This window comes from Arachis stenosperma, chromosome 2 (assembly GCF_014773155.1).
Source record: "Arachis stenosperma cultivar V10309 chromosome 2, arast.V10309.gnm1.PFL2, whole genome shotgun sequence".
Lineage (NCBI taxonomy): Eukaryota > Viridiplantae > Streptophyta > Magnoliopsida > Fabales > Fabaceae > Arachis > Arachis stenosperma.
Window position 1 is genome coordinate 10,822,425 of NC_080378.1, and position 12,348 is coordinate 10,834,772.

The window sequence follows — 12,348 nt, forward strand, 5'->3', positions numbered from 1 at the left end:
ATAATCCTTACCAGCTACTGCTTGTGTTTTTACTTCTTAAAAAAAAAGTCAAATAATACTCTTCTGTCTTTTTCCACAACACTTTTAAATATCCACTTTCGTAGCGAATTGCTGTTTGAAAGATGATTCCACCAATCTAGGCTATTTGATTCCCTCTTTTCCACAACTTTGTTTTCATATCGATCTTAATTCTTTGATTGCCTTTGCCTTTGTCTTTTCACTTCTCTTTCTTTCTCTTTTTTTCTTTTCTTTTTTTTTTTCCTGGTCTTGCATGCAACACATTACTATTTTCACGTCTTTTTAATCAACCCAATTCTCACTGAAAAAAAAAAAAACCAAAACAAAACACAAAAAAAAGTTTCTTTTGAATTGACCAGACAATCATGAGAGCTTCTAATTTCTATTATGGTTGTTTGCTGCTTCTTTCCTGTTTGATATGGAGGTTTGTCTCTCATTTCATTATCTACTTTTTTCTTTTTCATATTCTTGTATTTTTTTAGGTTTATCTATTATGTTAGAACATATATTAAGATTACAAAATAAAAAAAATTAATTAAAAATATAAAAAATTTAAATTTTTAATATATTTATTTTATATTTGTTAAATAAAAATATTTAAAATTTTCTACTAATAATAAGTTTATTATGTATTTTTAGAACACAAGTTAACTAAATTTTTCTTTTTTTTACATGTGTTACCAATCACTCCCCGAAAAAGAAGAGAACTATTAATTTATTGAGCAAGGATATTAATTACTAGAAAATTTTAATTGAAAGCTTTAAGTTCAATGTAAATTATTATTATTATTATTATTATTATTATTATTATTATTATTATTATTATTATTATTATTATTAACAATCTATTTTTTAATTATTTTATTTTATGTAAACTTAATCAAAATAGTAAGTATATTATATTTTAACGAAAAAGTTTTGGATTCAAGACTTATTAAATACCATTTTATTACATACTAAATATGTATTATAATAATAAGTATGAAATTAGTTAAAATTATAATTTTTTGACATTTGAAAAAAGTAAAAATAATAATGTGTTGGATTTTTTAAAATTAAGTTTATAAAATATTATTATTTTGATATAACTTTCTACCAACTTTTTAAAACTAAAAGATCCATTGACCCGTATTTTTACCCAATGCAGAAGATTGGAAGAGGATGCCCTATTAAAGGGAGAGTGATAGACTTGAAGATTGATATAGTATCCCAATTTTAGAGATAGCCCCACAAAAAATGCGGTAAATATTTATCATAATTATTTTTTTCTTATTTCTATTTCATTGTAAGATATGAAAATTAATATCATATTCCCCATTTTAAATTAATGTTATTATTATGTAGGCATCCTAATAAAAAGTATGACATAATTTTATTTTGTTACTTATTCGGTTAAATTGATTAAATATGTGAGACATACAGTAAAAAAATTAAAATGGTAACTCTATCAATATATACAAAAGTAAAAAAAGAACGAGAGAAAGTATTAAAAATCAGCATTTTTGTTAAAATTTAGTCAATATTTAATTATTAAAAAAATATATAATTTTATATTATTAGATATAATCTCATATAAAAACCAAAAAAAATACTTAAAAACTAAAAAAAGATATAATTTTGTATTATTAAAAACATTAATAATAATTAATTAATAGATATAAATTATAAAATGCACTAACCTACTTAAAAAAATACAAATATTGTGCCTGTCTGCCTGATAAAGTGTGATGCACGGAGAGAACTAACTTTTATTTATTTTATTTTGTCAAGAGTACGTGAACTCAAATTTAAAATGTTCTCTTATTAGAAGTTCTTGGGAGGAGGGGACACATTTTTCTCTCATGAATCCTTTATTCATAAACCACCTTTTATTTTATTTTGTGGAGCAATAAGGAAATGAGAAAAAAAAAAGAAAATAAACTAAGGAGGGGAACTTAATTTTGGGTAAAATTAATTGGAAACAAACAAATAAAAGAAAACAAGAGGCCAGGGAGAAGACTCAGATGGGGGTATCGAGAAAAATGAGGGTTAAGTAAGAGCATTTTTTTAAGTTTAATTATTTTATTAGTCTTTATAGTTTATCAAATTTTCAATTAAATTTATATATGTTAATAATTATAATTATAATTAAATTTTTATATTAGATAAAATTTATAATTAAATCCTCACTATTTACTATTTTTTAAGTAAAAAACACAATAATTTTATAATATTTGTTTTCATAATATTTCAAAATTTATTCAACATCAAACACAAAAATAAAGATGCTAAAAATATTTTGTATCTTTTAACAAAAAATAATTTGAGGGTGTTCAATTGAAAATTTTTGTCTAATATAAAGATTTAATTATAAATTTTTAAATTATAAAAACCTAACTAAAAATTTGATAAAATTATAGAACAAAAAAAATAATTAAACCTTTTTTTTATTAAGTACGGTCAAAAATATAGGTAATCTGATTATCTATCTAAAACCAATCCAATTCAATTATATTGATTTTGGACCCGATGGATAATTGGTTATAAACGGTGTCAGACCTGATTAAACCCGATTTTAATTGGTTCGGATATTGGTTCTAAGGTTGTAAAACTCGAACTAATCCGATTGTCCAATTAATTAATATTGTTTAAAATAAGTAAATAAAATCTAGTAATATATATAGAGTTTTATCTCCTAATCCAAAAATATTCGAAATAATGAGAGTTATTTAAATTTAAATTGATGATGATGTATTGTTTTCAGATCCGATTAAATCCGATCTTAATTGGTTCGAATATCAGTTTTAAGATCATAAAATTCGAACTAATTTGATTGTTCAATTAATTTAATATTATTTAAAATAAATAAATAAAATCTAGTAATATATATATATATATATATATATATATATATATATATATATATAACTTTATGTCCTAATCCAAAGGTATTCAAAATAATGAGAGTTATTTAAGTTTGAATTGATGATGTATTTATTATTATTATTATTATTATTATTATTATTATTATTATTATTTACAGCACGTAGAGGATTTATTTTATTTTTTTTTATTTGTTGAAATTTTATTTTTAATTATTAAATACCTAATTAACCAAATCAATCCAATCCGAATTTAATCAGTTTGGCAGATCCATTTACAAAAAAGTTTAAATTCAAACCAATCTAAATCAATTAAAATTTAATCAGTTTAGTTCTCTTTTATTCTCAAACTCTAACCAACCTAACTCGTAAATATCTCTATTTTTTATTATATCATGGCCGAAAATGAGTCATAATTGATGTTCATAAAATAATTTCTTAACAAGTCTAATAAATTTAAATTTAAATTAAATAATAAAGTTATAAATAAATTATATAAATATACATGTGTATAATTGGTATACTCTAAGATGAATAAGTTATATATTTTCAAAAGATATAAAATATTATTATGATTAGATTTTGTCTATAATATATGGAGTATTATTAAACCTCGAAAAATTTTAACAAAGATTAGGTATTTATTGTAGACCATTTCTTTTGACTAATAAAGACTTGCATATTGGGTATCTGTATTTAAAATTTTTTTTTTAGAAAAACAACAGAGTGAGTTTATAATTTAATGAATAGGTAGTATACTTATAATTTAGATGAGCTCATATAAATAATATTATTTAAAATATATTTTTTATTAAAAAATAATTTATTTAAATAAGTGAATCAATACGGAAATACCCAATATATTTATTGGAATCAAATCGAATAGTATACATTCGAATAACTTCATTTCTAGTAAGGATATTCCTTTTCCTATATGCCCGTATGAAATTATAGATTTAGTGTGTGGCCTATTCATTAGGCTAGTAACGCTTCTACTTTATAGCACAAATACATTTAAATTAATGTGTCTCATTACTATGGTTAATTATAATTTTTAATTAAGTTTTTTAAATTAATTCAAAATATATAATTGTAAATATAACAAAATATATTATTTTAAATATATTAAATATCAAATTAAACTTTTTCTAGTGTATATTAAATAGTTAGGAAAACGAATTTTATAGAATATTGAAGCTATTGTGATGTTTTTGTAACAGTGGATAGAACAAGGGATTATAGTTGATTGAGTTTTGTTTGAACACATTAGATGGAGTTTATAAAAGTTTAAACTATAGAAAATCCAATTAAAATCAATAATGTTAAGAAAATAATAATTTCAAATAATTTTATTTAATTTAATATATATATATATATATATATAATATGTATACATAATTATACAATTATTACATTTAATATTATTTAATTATTTTAACAATAATTAATAAATACAAAATAAAATAATTTTAGAATAATTTTTTATTATGTTTTAAGAATTTTTATTAAAAAATAAGTAAAGTTGTTAGAAGAATAGTTTCAATCGTAAATAAAATTAAAAAGTTGACTAATGAATAATATAATAATGACACATAACTTATATATATATATATATATATTATATGCATTTAACCAATAAAAGAAAAGCCACAAACATTAATTAACTTAGTATTTTTTCACTCTTCTTTTAATGTAATAAGAGAAAAATTAAAATGTTTTAATACAATTAATAGGGCACTTATTCGATCTCTTTCTCAAAATTCTATCATCATTATGGATAAATTTACAAAAAATAAATAAATAAATAAATAAAAGAACTATGATTAGAAATAAATATGTTAAAACTTTAAAGAATAGAAATAAAACGGATATTATAAATCAGGGGAGTATGTTTACATTTCATCATTTATACATTTTCAATTTCTCATTGAGTTCTACATCATGTGTAGCATGAAGATGTAGCAAAAGGAGACCTTGGATGAAACAATAAAAGCATGTCGATCCCCTTTGTACCTGACTTTTTGCAAGAACGTGCATTCGATGCAGTATCTACTTTCTTAACAAGGCAATTAGGCTACGTGTGGGATTACGAGAAAAGATTCGTCGATGTAAGCAAAGAAGTCGAGGCTCTCAAGAATGACAGAGATGGGGTGCGTGATAAAGCCGAAGAAGATGAAGGACGATATGGAAGAGCAATATATGATAATGTTGAAGAATGGTTGGGTCGTGTGGATGCAATTGTCGCTGAATATGAAATATTCAAACAAGAACATGATGATAATGGAGAGTATGCACTTGCTTTTCCATTTCAAAATCTAGACACAAGATATCATCGCAGCAAAAAAGCAGAAGATATCAAAGAAAGGGTTGAAGGATTGCAAAATGAGAAGCATGATAGTATATCTCGGTGGCAGGGCCCACCTTCTTCAATGGGTTATGCGCTTCCTTCTGTTGAATATGAAGACCTTGATTCAAGAAAACAAAATATGGAAGATGTTAAAAAAGCCTTGGAAGATTCGAGTGCTACAATGGTTGGTGTTCACGGCCTAGCTGGTACGGGAAAGACTACTTTGGTCATAAAAGCTATTAACACACTTCAAAGTGGAGAACCAAAGTTATTTGATATGGTGATTATGGCAAATGTGGGCAAAAATCCAGACATCAGAAAAATTCAAGGGCAGATTGCTGACATGCTCGGAATAACATTGCAAGAGGAGAGTGAGTATATCTATCTATCTATATTCTATACCTATAATAAATGCAAACAACTACATTTGATTATTTTCAAATAACTGCTCAAACAAAAAAAGAGACGGTAAATTTTCGGTTGTTGTTTGAGTAGCTTTTTTGAGAATATAATAGTCGTTCAAAGAGGATGCTTCTATAAAGTAAAAACACTTATGTGTCATATTATCATTATAGGTATTAATTAGTTGATTATTTTTGAATTTTTTAATAAATTAGAATAAAATCGATTTTTTATAAATTTAACAATAAATTCAATTGTTATCAAATTCGGTCGAACCGACCAATAAATTCAATTGTTATCAAATTAGATTATGGATTTTTTTTTTTAAAAATCAGGGATATATCTGTCTTTTTATAAAAAAATTTAAACATGATTCAATTTAGATTGTGTAAATTGATCGGATCAAATCGGGTCTAATAATTATAGTGCGCAGGGGCGGAGCTACATTGTAGCAAAGGGGGGCAATGGCCCCCCTAATTTTAATTTTTTACATATAAATTATATGTAAATTTCAGTTTAGCCCCCCCTTAAAATTTTATTTTAGTTTTATTTCATTATATAAATATTTTTGGCTCCTTCTAATCTTTCATCTAGCTCCGCCCCTGATAGTGCGGACAATTGAATTTATTATTGTTATTATAGTAAATCGATTTTGTTCTGGTTTATTAAAAAATAAATTATTAACCGATTTAATAAAGATATCCAATAATATCACGACACATATAAACATCTTCTAAAAAAAATTATTTTTAGTGTCTTTATCGCTCCGTTGTGTAAATAGCATTTTGTAATGTTCTTTGCTCTTTGGTGTTTTTTCCCTCAATTAATTTTTTTAATCTATTTAAAACTTATTTTCAAATAAACATGTATCCACTTCAACCCCCTCTAAAAGGCACGTTTACCTCTACTTCCATTAATTAATAAACGTTTTTTAGACTTTTTTTTTATTTTTTTCTAGTTTACTTAAATAATATACGATTTAAAATATTATTGTACCGATTAAGTTATCTATGATACCTGGCCTCTACTTCCATTAATTTTCTGTTGTATTTCTGTTCTATATATATGGTACTTTTATAACATAGGTGAGTATGCGAGAGCTATTCGTATAAGAGAGAAATTAAAAAAAGGAAAAAACATCCTTATAATCCTTGATGATATGTATGCAAAAGTGGACTTGGATGCGTTGGGAATTCTATCACAGAGTAAAGATGACAAGAAGAATCTCATTCTCAAACAAGGAATAACTAAGGCAGAAACAAAGAATTTTGTTGGCGGTGGACAAAATTTGCCAGGACTAAAATCAGGAATTGGTAACAAATTATAATACACAAATATTTTAATTTTTATTTGCAAAGGCGGCATATCATATATATATATATATATATATATATATATATATATATATATATATATATATATATATATATATATATATATATATATATATCTTAAATTTCTTAAATTTGTAAGTAACTTTTTATTATCGTATTTATATATTATTTGTATTTAATAATTAATACTGATATCCATATTTTTGTATAGCTAACAGGACGATAACAGAGAAAAAAATCGAAGACACCTCTAGTGGTTCTAATAAAGTAGAAAAAGTATCACAAGAGAATAAAAAAGGATGCAAAGTTTTGCTAATTTCTGAGGCAAAACGAGTATTGAACCAGATGGATGTGAATACAAATTCAATTATCTCTTTGGATATCATAAATTCTGACGACGCCAAAACATTGTTCAAAAAAAAGGTTAGAATCTATTATCTATTATTTATAAATACATTATTGTTAGCCAACTATCCATTGCTTATGTATATCTACATTAAATATTGGGCTAAAAAGTTTAATATCACGCTAATATATGTTTTCATGGATATTGGTATTTTTGTGTTTTTCTCAAGATATGGAGATCATTTAAAAAAACAAGAAATTTCTGGGTTTGATATCTATTTACGAGATCTTTTTATTTTAAAAAAAATGTTAAGTATAATTTTATGTTTTTAAAATTTCTACTCTTAGAAAAGAGATTTATTGGGTTCGATTTTAGTATTATAAATTTTTAAAATATTTTAATTTTTTGAAAATAAAAATTGATGGGTCTAATTTGATCAATTAAAAAATTTTTGGACGGAAGTTTGAGTCACATAAAAATTACTTTGAGAATCAATTTTAATGGAACAAATTTATTGAAAATTTTACAGTGAATATATATATCACATACCATATATACTAACTAAGGTTTTAAAAATTGAACTGATTATCGAACCATTCTAGTTATTGATTTATTAGTTTATTGATTCATTCAGTTTAATTATGATTCAATCGAAATAACTATTTTATAATAAAATAATAAATAAATACAATATAAATAATTATACTAAGTGCATACTAAAATCTATCACAAAAATAAAATATATATTAAAAATGAATTAAAATATACATACATTTGTATATAAATATATAGTGGTTAATTTTTGTATACAAAATTATAATATAAAATAATTAAATTATAATAAAATAATAATTAAACATAAAAAATATAAATACAAATAATTAAAATTATATTTTTATTATATTAATTAATATTTTATATTATAATCTTTAGAATAAAATTTTTATATTAGTGTTATATTATAAATATTTGACTAAAATTTTTGAGTAATCCTAGCTAGTCTTCATAAGAAAGGCAAAAAAATTGTTGGGTTTGAGCCCAAATATAGAGAGTAGCCCATATCTTCTAATATAACTCTAATTATCTCTTATAACTTGACCAAAACAAAATAACTTCCCATGAATCCCTATTCCAATCGGTAGGTACGGATATTCATATCCTAAGCCATAAAGTGATAAAACAAAGTAATAAGTTCCAGTGCTCCTTTTTGCACATCCATTGCCCCTCTGTCCCAAAATCATTGTCGTTACGCGGCTAATTTTTTTTATATTGATTAAATATATGTGTAATACATTGTTATTGAAAAATTAGGTATTTTTTTTATATGGTGTTTTATTCAAATTGGATGGTCCGATTTGTTTGATAAAAAAAATAAATTACAAATCGGAGGGTCCAATTTACTTAAAATAAAAATTAAACTCCAAATCAGAGGGCTCGATTTGCATTTTTTATTTTTTTTATTTGTTAAAATAAAAATCGGACGGTCCGATTTTAACATTAAAATTTTTTTATTTTCGAAATCACAAATCGGACCGTCCGATTTGTGATTGTTTGTTTAAAAAACAAAACAATGCAAACAAATCGGTGCCTCCGATTTGTGTCATCCCATAGCCAAATAAAACACATCTCTCCTCACACCATATTGTCATACACGTTTCTCTCTCCCATACAAAAAATCAAAAGCGTCGTTACGCTAGGCTATTCTGGATCCACCGCACATCCCCGTGTCGTTCCGATTTATCTCTTTCTCTATCGTTCTGCTAAGTTTTTTTTTTTTTTTTTACTTTTCTCCTCTTTTAATGCATTATTGTTGTTCTTGTGCAAATAATCTGAATGTAATCTCGACTACAAAAGTCAACGTCGAGCTTTAGCCTTTAACACCGAGTTTTATCCTTCAGAGCCGAGTTGTAAGCCTGGATGATCCGAGCTCTTCGTCCAGAGAGATATCACGTCACAAAGAGTATGAACAAAGGGAGAGTGTACCTGCAAAAGGCACTCTGATACTTAAGTTAGTACTGTGAATTCAGGATTTCTGTTAAGGACAAGATATCATACCTTTATAAGTGGAGTATAAAAGGTTGGGTACATTATCGTTGATCCTCTGAATTGAAGAGCAGTTATTAGGTGATAATGTCTGGTCGGACGTTTTTATTCTAGGATGTAACGTATAATGCCGAATTATGGCATAAAGTGCCAAGTTATGGTGCATAAATCCGAGTTATGATGTCGGATTTGTAATAACTCGGATTTATGCACCATAACTCGGCACTTTATGCCATAACTCGGCGTTATACGTTACATCCTAGAATAAAAGCGTCCGACCAGACATTATCACCTAATAACTGCTCTTCAATTCAGAGGATCAACGATAATATAATCGACCTTTTATACTCAACCTATAAATGCATGATATCTTGTCCTTAATAGACACACTGAATTTACAGTACTAACTTAAGCATCGGAGTGCCTTTTGGCAGTTCTCATAGCTTTTTACCTTTGTTTTACAGTCTTGTTGTAATGCCGGCCAATAGAAACCAGCTCAAAGTATCTTTTGAGGATAAACTGCGGGATCCGAGGTGTGTGCCACAAATACCTTCGTGTGCTTCTGCAAGCACAAGCTCGGCCTCCGATCTGGAAAGGCATCTAAGCAAAGGATGAGAGAATCTTCGTCTATAAAGGCAGTTGTTATATATTGTAAAAAATAAAGGTTGTCTACGAAAATGCCGAGCATTTTCGATATAATATCCCTGTCTTGAGATAGTTTATATATGGTGTTCTCCAATCTGTATCCTGTTTCACACTTAAAATTTCTGTTAGATCTATGCTTGGGTTAAGTAGTGTGGATTGGTGAATAGATGATGTGGTAGTTTGAGTATAGGAGAGCTTAGATAGGATATCAGCTCGACTGTTGTTCTCCCGAAGTATATGTTGAATTTCACATTTAGAGAATTTTGAAATTAAGTTTTGAACAATAGCAAGGTATTTGGATAATAAAGGATCTTTTACCTGGTGCAAGTCGTTTACTTGTTGTACAACGAGCAAGGAATTGCAGTATACCTTGAGTTTGGTAATATTTAGATCGGCGGCGAGTTTGAGGCCGGCGATGAGGGCTTCGTACTCAGTTTGATTGTTACTTGCTTTGAAGGAGAGGTGTAGAGATTGCTCTATGACGTTACCATTTTTATCTTCAAGTAAAACTCTGGCCCCATACCCTTGTGATTAGTGATTAGAGGAACCATCGACGTATAAAGACCATTCGGTTAAGTCTTCGGTGGAGACTGGGACTATGAATTCGGCGATGAAATTGGCCAAATAGTGAGATTTTATGGGACCTCGTCCCTGATATCTGATGTCGAACTCGGAGAGTTCAATCGACCATTTGACTAGTCGGCTAGCTAATTCTGGTTTTTGAAAAACTTGTCGTAAGGGTTGAACTGTGTGAACATGGATGACATGGCTCTGGAAATATGGCTGAAGTCTTCGGGCCGAGAACACCAAAGCTAAGGCAAGCTTCTCGATCTTCGGATATCGAAGTTCGGCATGTTGCAGCGTCTTGCTGGTAAAATAGATCGGTAGTTGTTGCTTTTGTCTCTTTGCAATAAGAACATAGCTTATGGCCCATCAGTAACAGATAAATATAAATAAAGTGGTTTCCTTTGAAGGGGCGTTTGTAAAATAGGTGATTTTGAAAGAGTCTCTTTTACGATCGTGAAAACCTGTTCACATTCATCAATCCAATGAAAAGTTTTTTTTCTTTTTTAACGTTTGGAAAAAACAGAAAGATTTTGAAGCTAGGCAAGGTAGGAATCTAGAAAATGCAGCAAGTCTCCCTGTTAATTATTGGACTTCTTTGATAATTTGTGGGCTTGTCATATCCAACATTGCTCAGCATTTTTCTGGGTTGGCCTCGATTCCTTGGTTGGTGCGCATGAAGCAGAGGAATTTGCCTCCTTATACACCAAAGACACATTTCTTGGGGTTAAGCCGCATATTATATTTTCGGATTTGCTTGAATATTTCTGTAAGGTCGTCAAGATAACTACCGCCAAGCTTTGTTTTGGTGACCATGTCATCGACATACACTTCGATGTTTCTGCCAATCTGTTCGGCAAATATTTTATCCATAAGGCGTTGATATGTTGCTCCTGCATTCTTAAGTCCAAATGACATAACTTTATAGCAGTAATTTTCATAGTCAGTGATAAATGCAGTCTTACTTTGATTGGATGGATGCATTAGAAACTGGTTATAACCAGAATATGCATCCATAAAACTCAATGTTTTATAACCTGAAGCATTGTCTACTAAACAATCAATAGAAGGTAAGGGATAGAAATCTTTTGGGCATGCTTTGTTGAGATTGGTAAAATCAACACACGTGCACCATTTACTATTATGTTTCTTTACCATGACAACATTTGCCAGCCAAGTCGTGAATCTGATCTCTTGTATAAAGCCAGCACTGATTAGCTTCTTAGTCTCCTCCAGAGAGGCTTACTTTCTTTCAATGCCTAGGTTCCTCTTCTTCTGTGCTATAGGTCGGATAGAGGGGTCCAATGCCAGCTTATGAGAAATGACTGATGGGTCAATGCAGGCATGTCTACGGGTGTCCAGGCAAATAAGTCGGCATTCTGTTGTAGGAATGTCTGAAGTGAGGCTTTTTCGTCCGGGCTTAATGTAGTTCCCACATAAGTGAATTTCTCTGAATTATTTGAAAAATAGATTTTTTGTAAGTCCTCGGTTGGGGTTGGTCATTCAAGAGCTTCTGCCTGGGATCAAGGTCGGCCAAGCTGGGAGTTCGTCCTGACTGCCGATGTTGTGTACAAGTGTATGTATACTCCGGGTTGGTCTTTTTAGACTATTGTTGTAATATTGTCGGGCGTCACAGATGTCACTATGAATTGTTGCAATAGTATTGTCCTGCAAAGGGAACTTAACACAAAGATAAACTGTAGAAAAAATAGCGCCGAACTTATTCAAGAAAGGTCGGCCAAGTATCAGATTGTAAGAGCTAAAACAATCAACAACTAAATATTGAAC

The 12,348-nt window shown here is 28.0% G+C and overlaps 1 protein-coding gene across 3 annotated transcripts in view; it reads left to right on the forward strand.

Moving 5' to 3' along the window:
- Positions 1-332: 332 nt before the first annotated feature.
- Positions 333-12,348, forward strand: part of LOC130960738 (uncharacterized) — a 36,490-nt gene continuing 24,474 nt past the window's right edge. For 2 of the 3 annotated variants that reach the window (XR_009079230.1, XM_057886192.1), the window contains exons 1-5: positions 333-442; positions 1,166-1,259; positions 4,829-5,597; positions 6,714-6,941; positions 7,174-7,385. Coding sequence is in view for 1 of the 3 variants with exons in the window: in XM_057886192.1 (XP_057742175.1) it covers positions 4,874-5,597; positions 6,714-6,941; positions 7,174-7,385 (1,164 nt within the window). In the remaining 2 variants the exon portion in view is untranslated. The remainder of the gene's footprint in view (positions 443-1,165; positions 1,260-4,828; positions 5,598-6,713; positions 6,942-7,173; positions 7,386-12,348) is intronic. The other variant, XR_009079231.1, reaches the window with a different exon arrangement.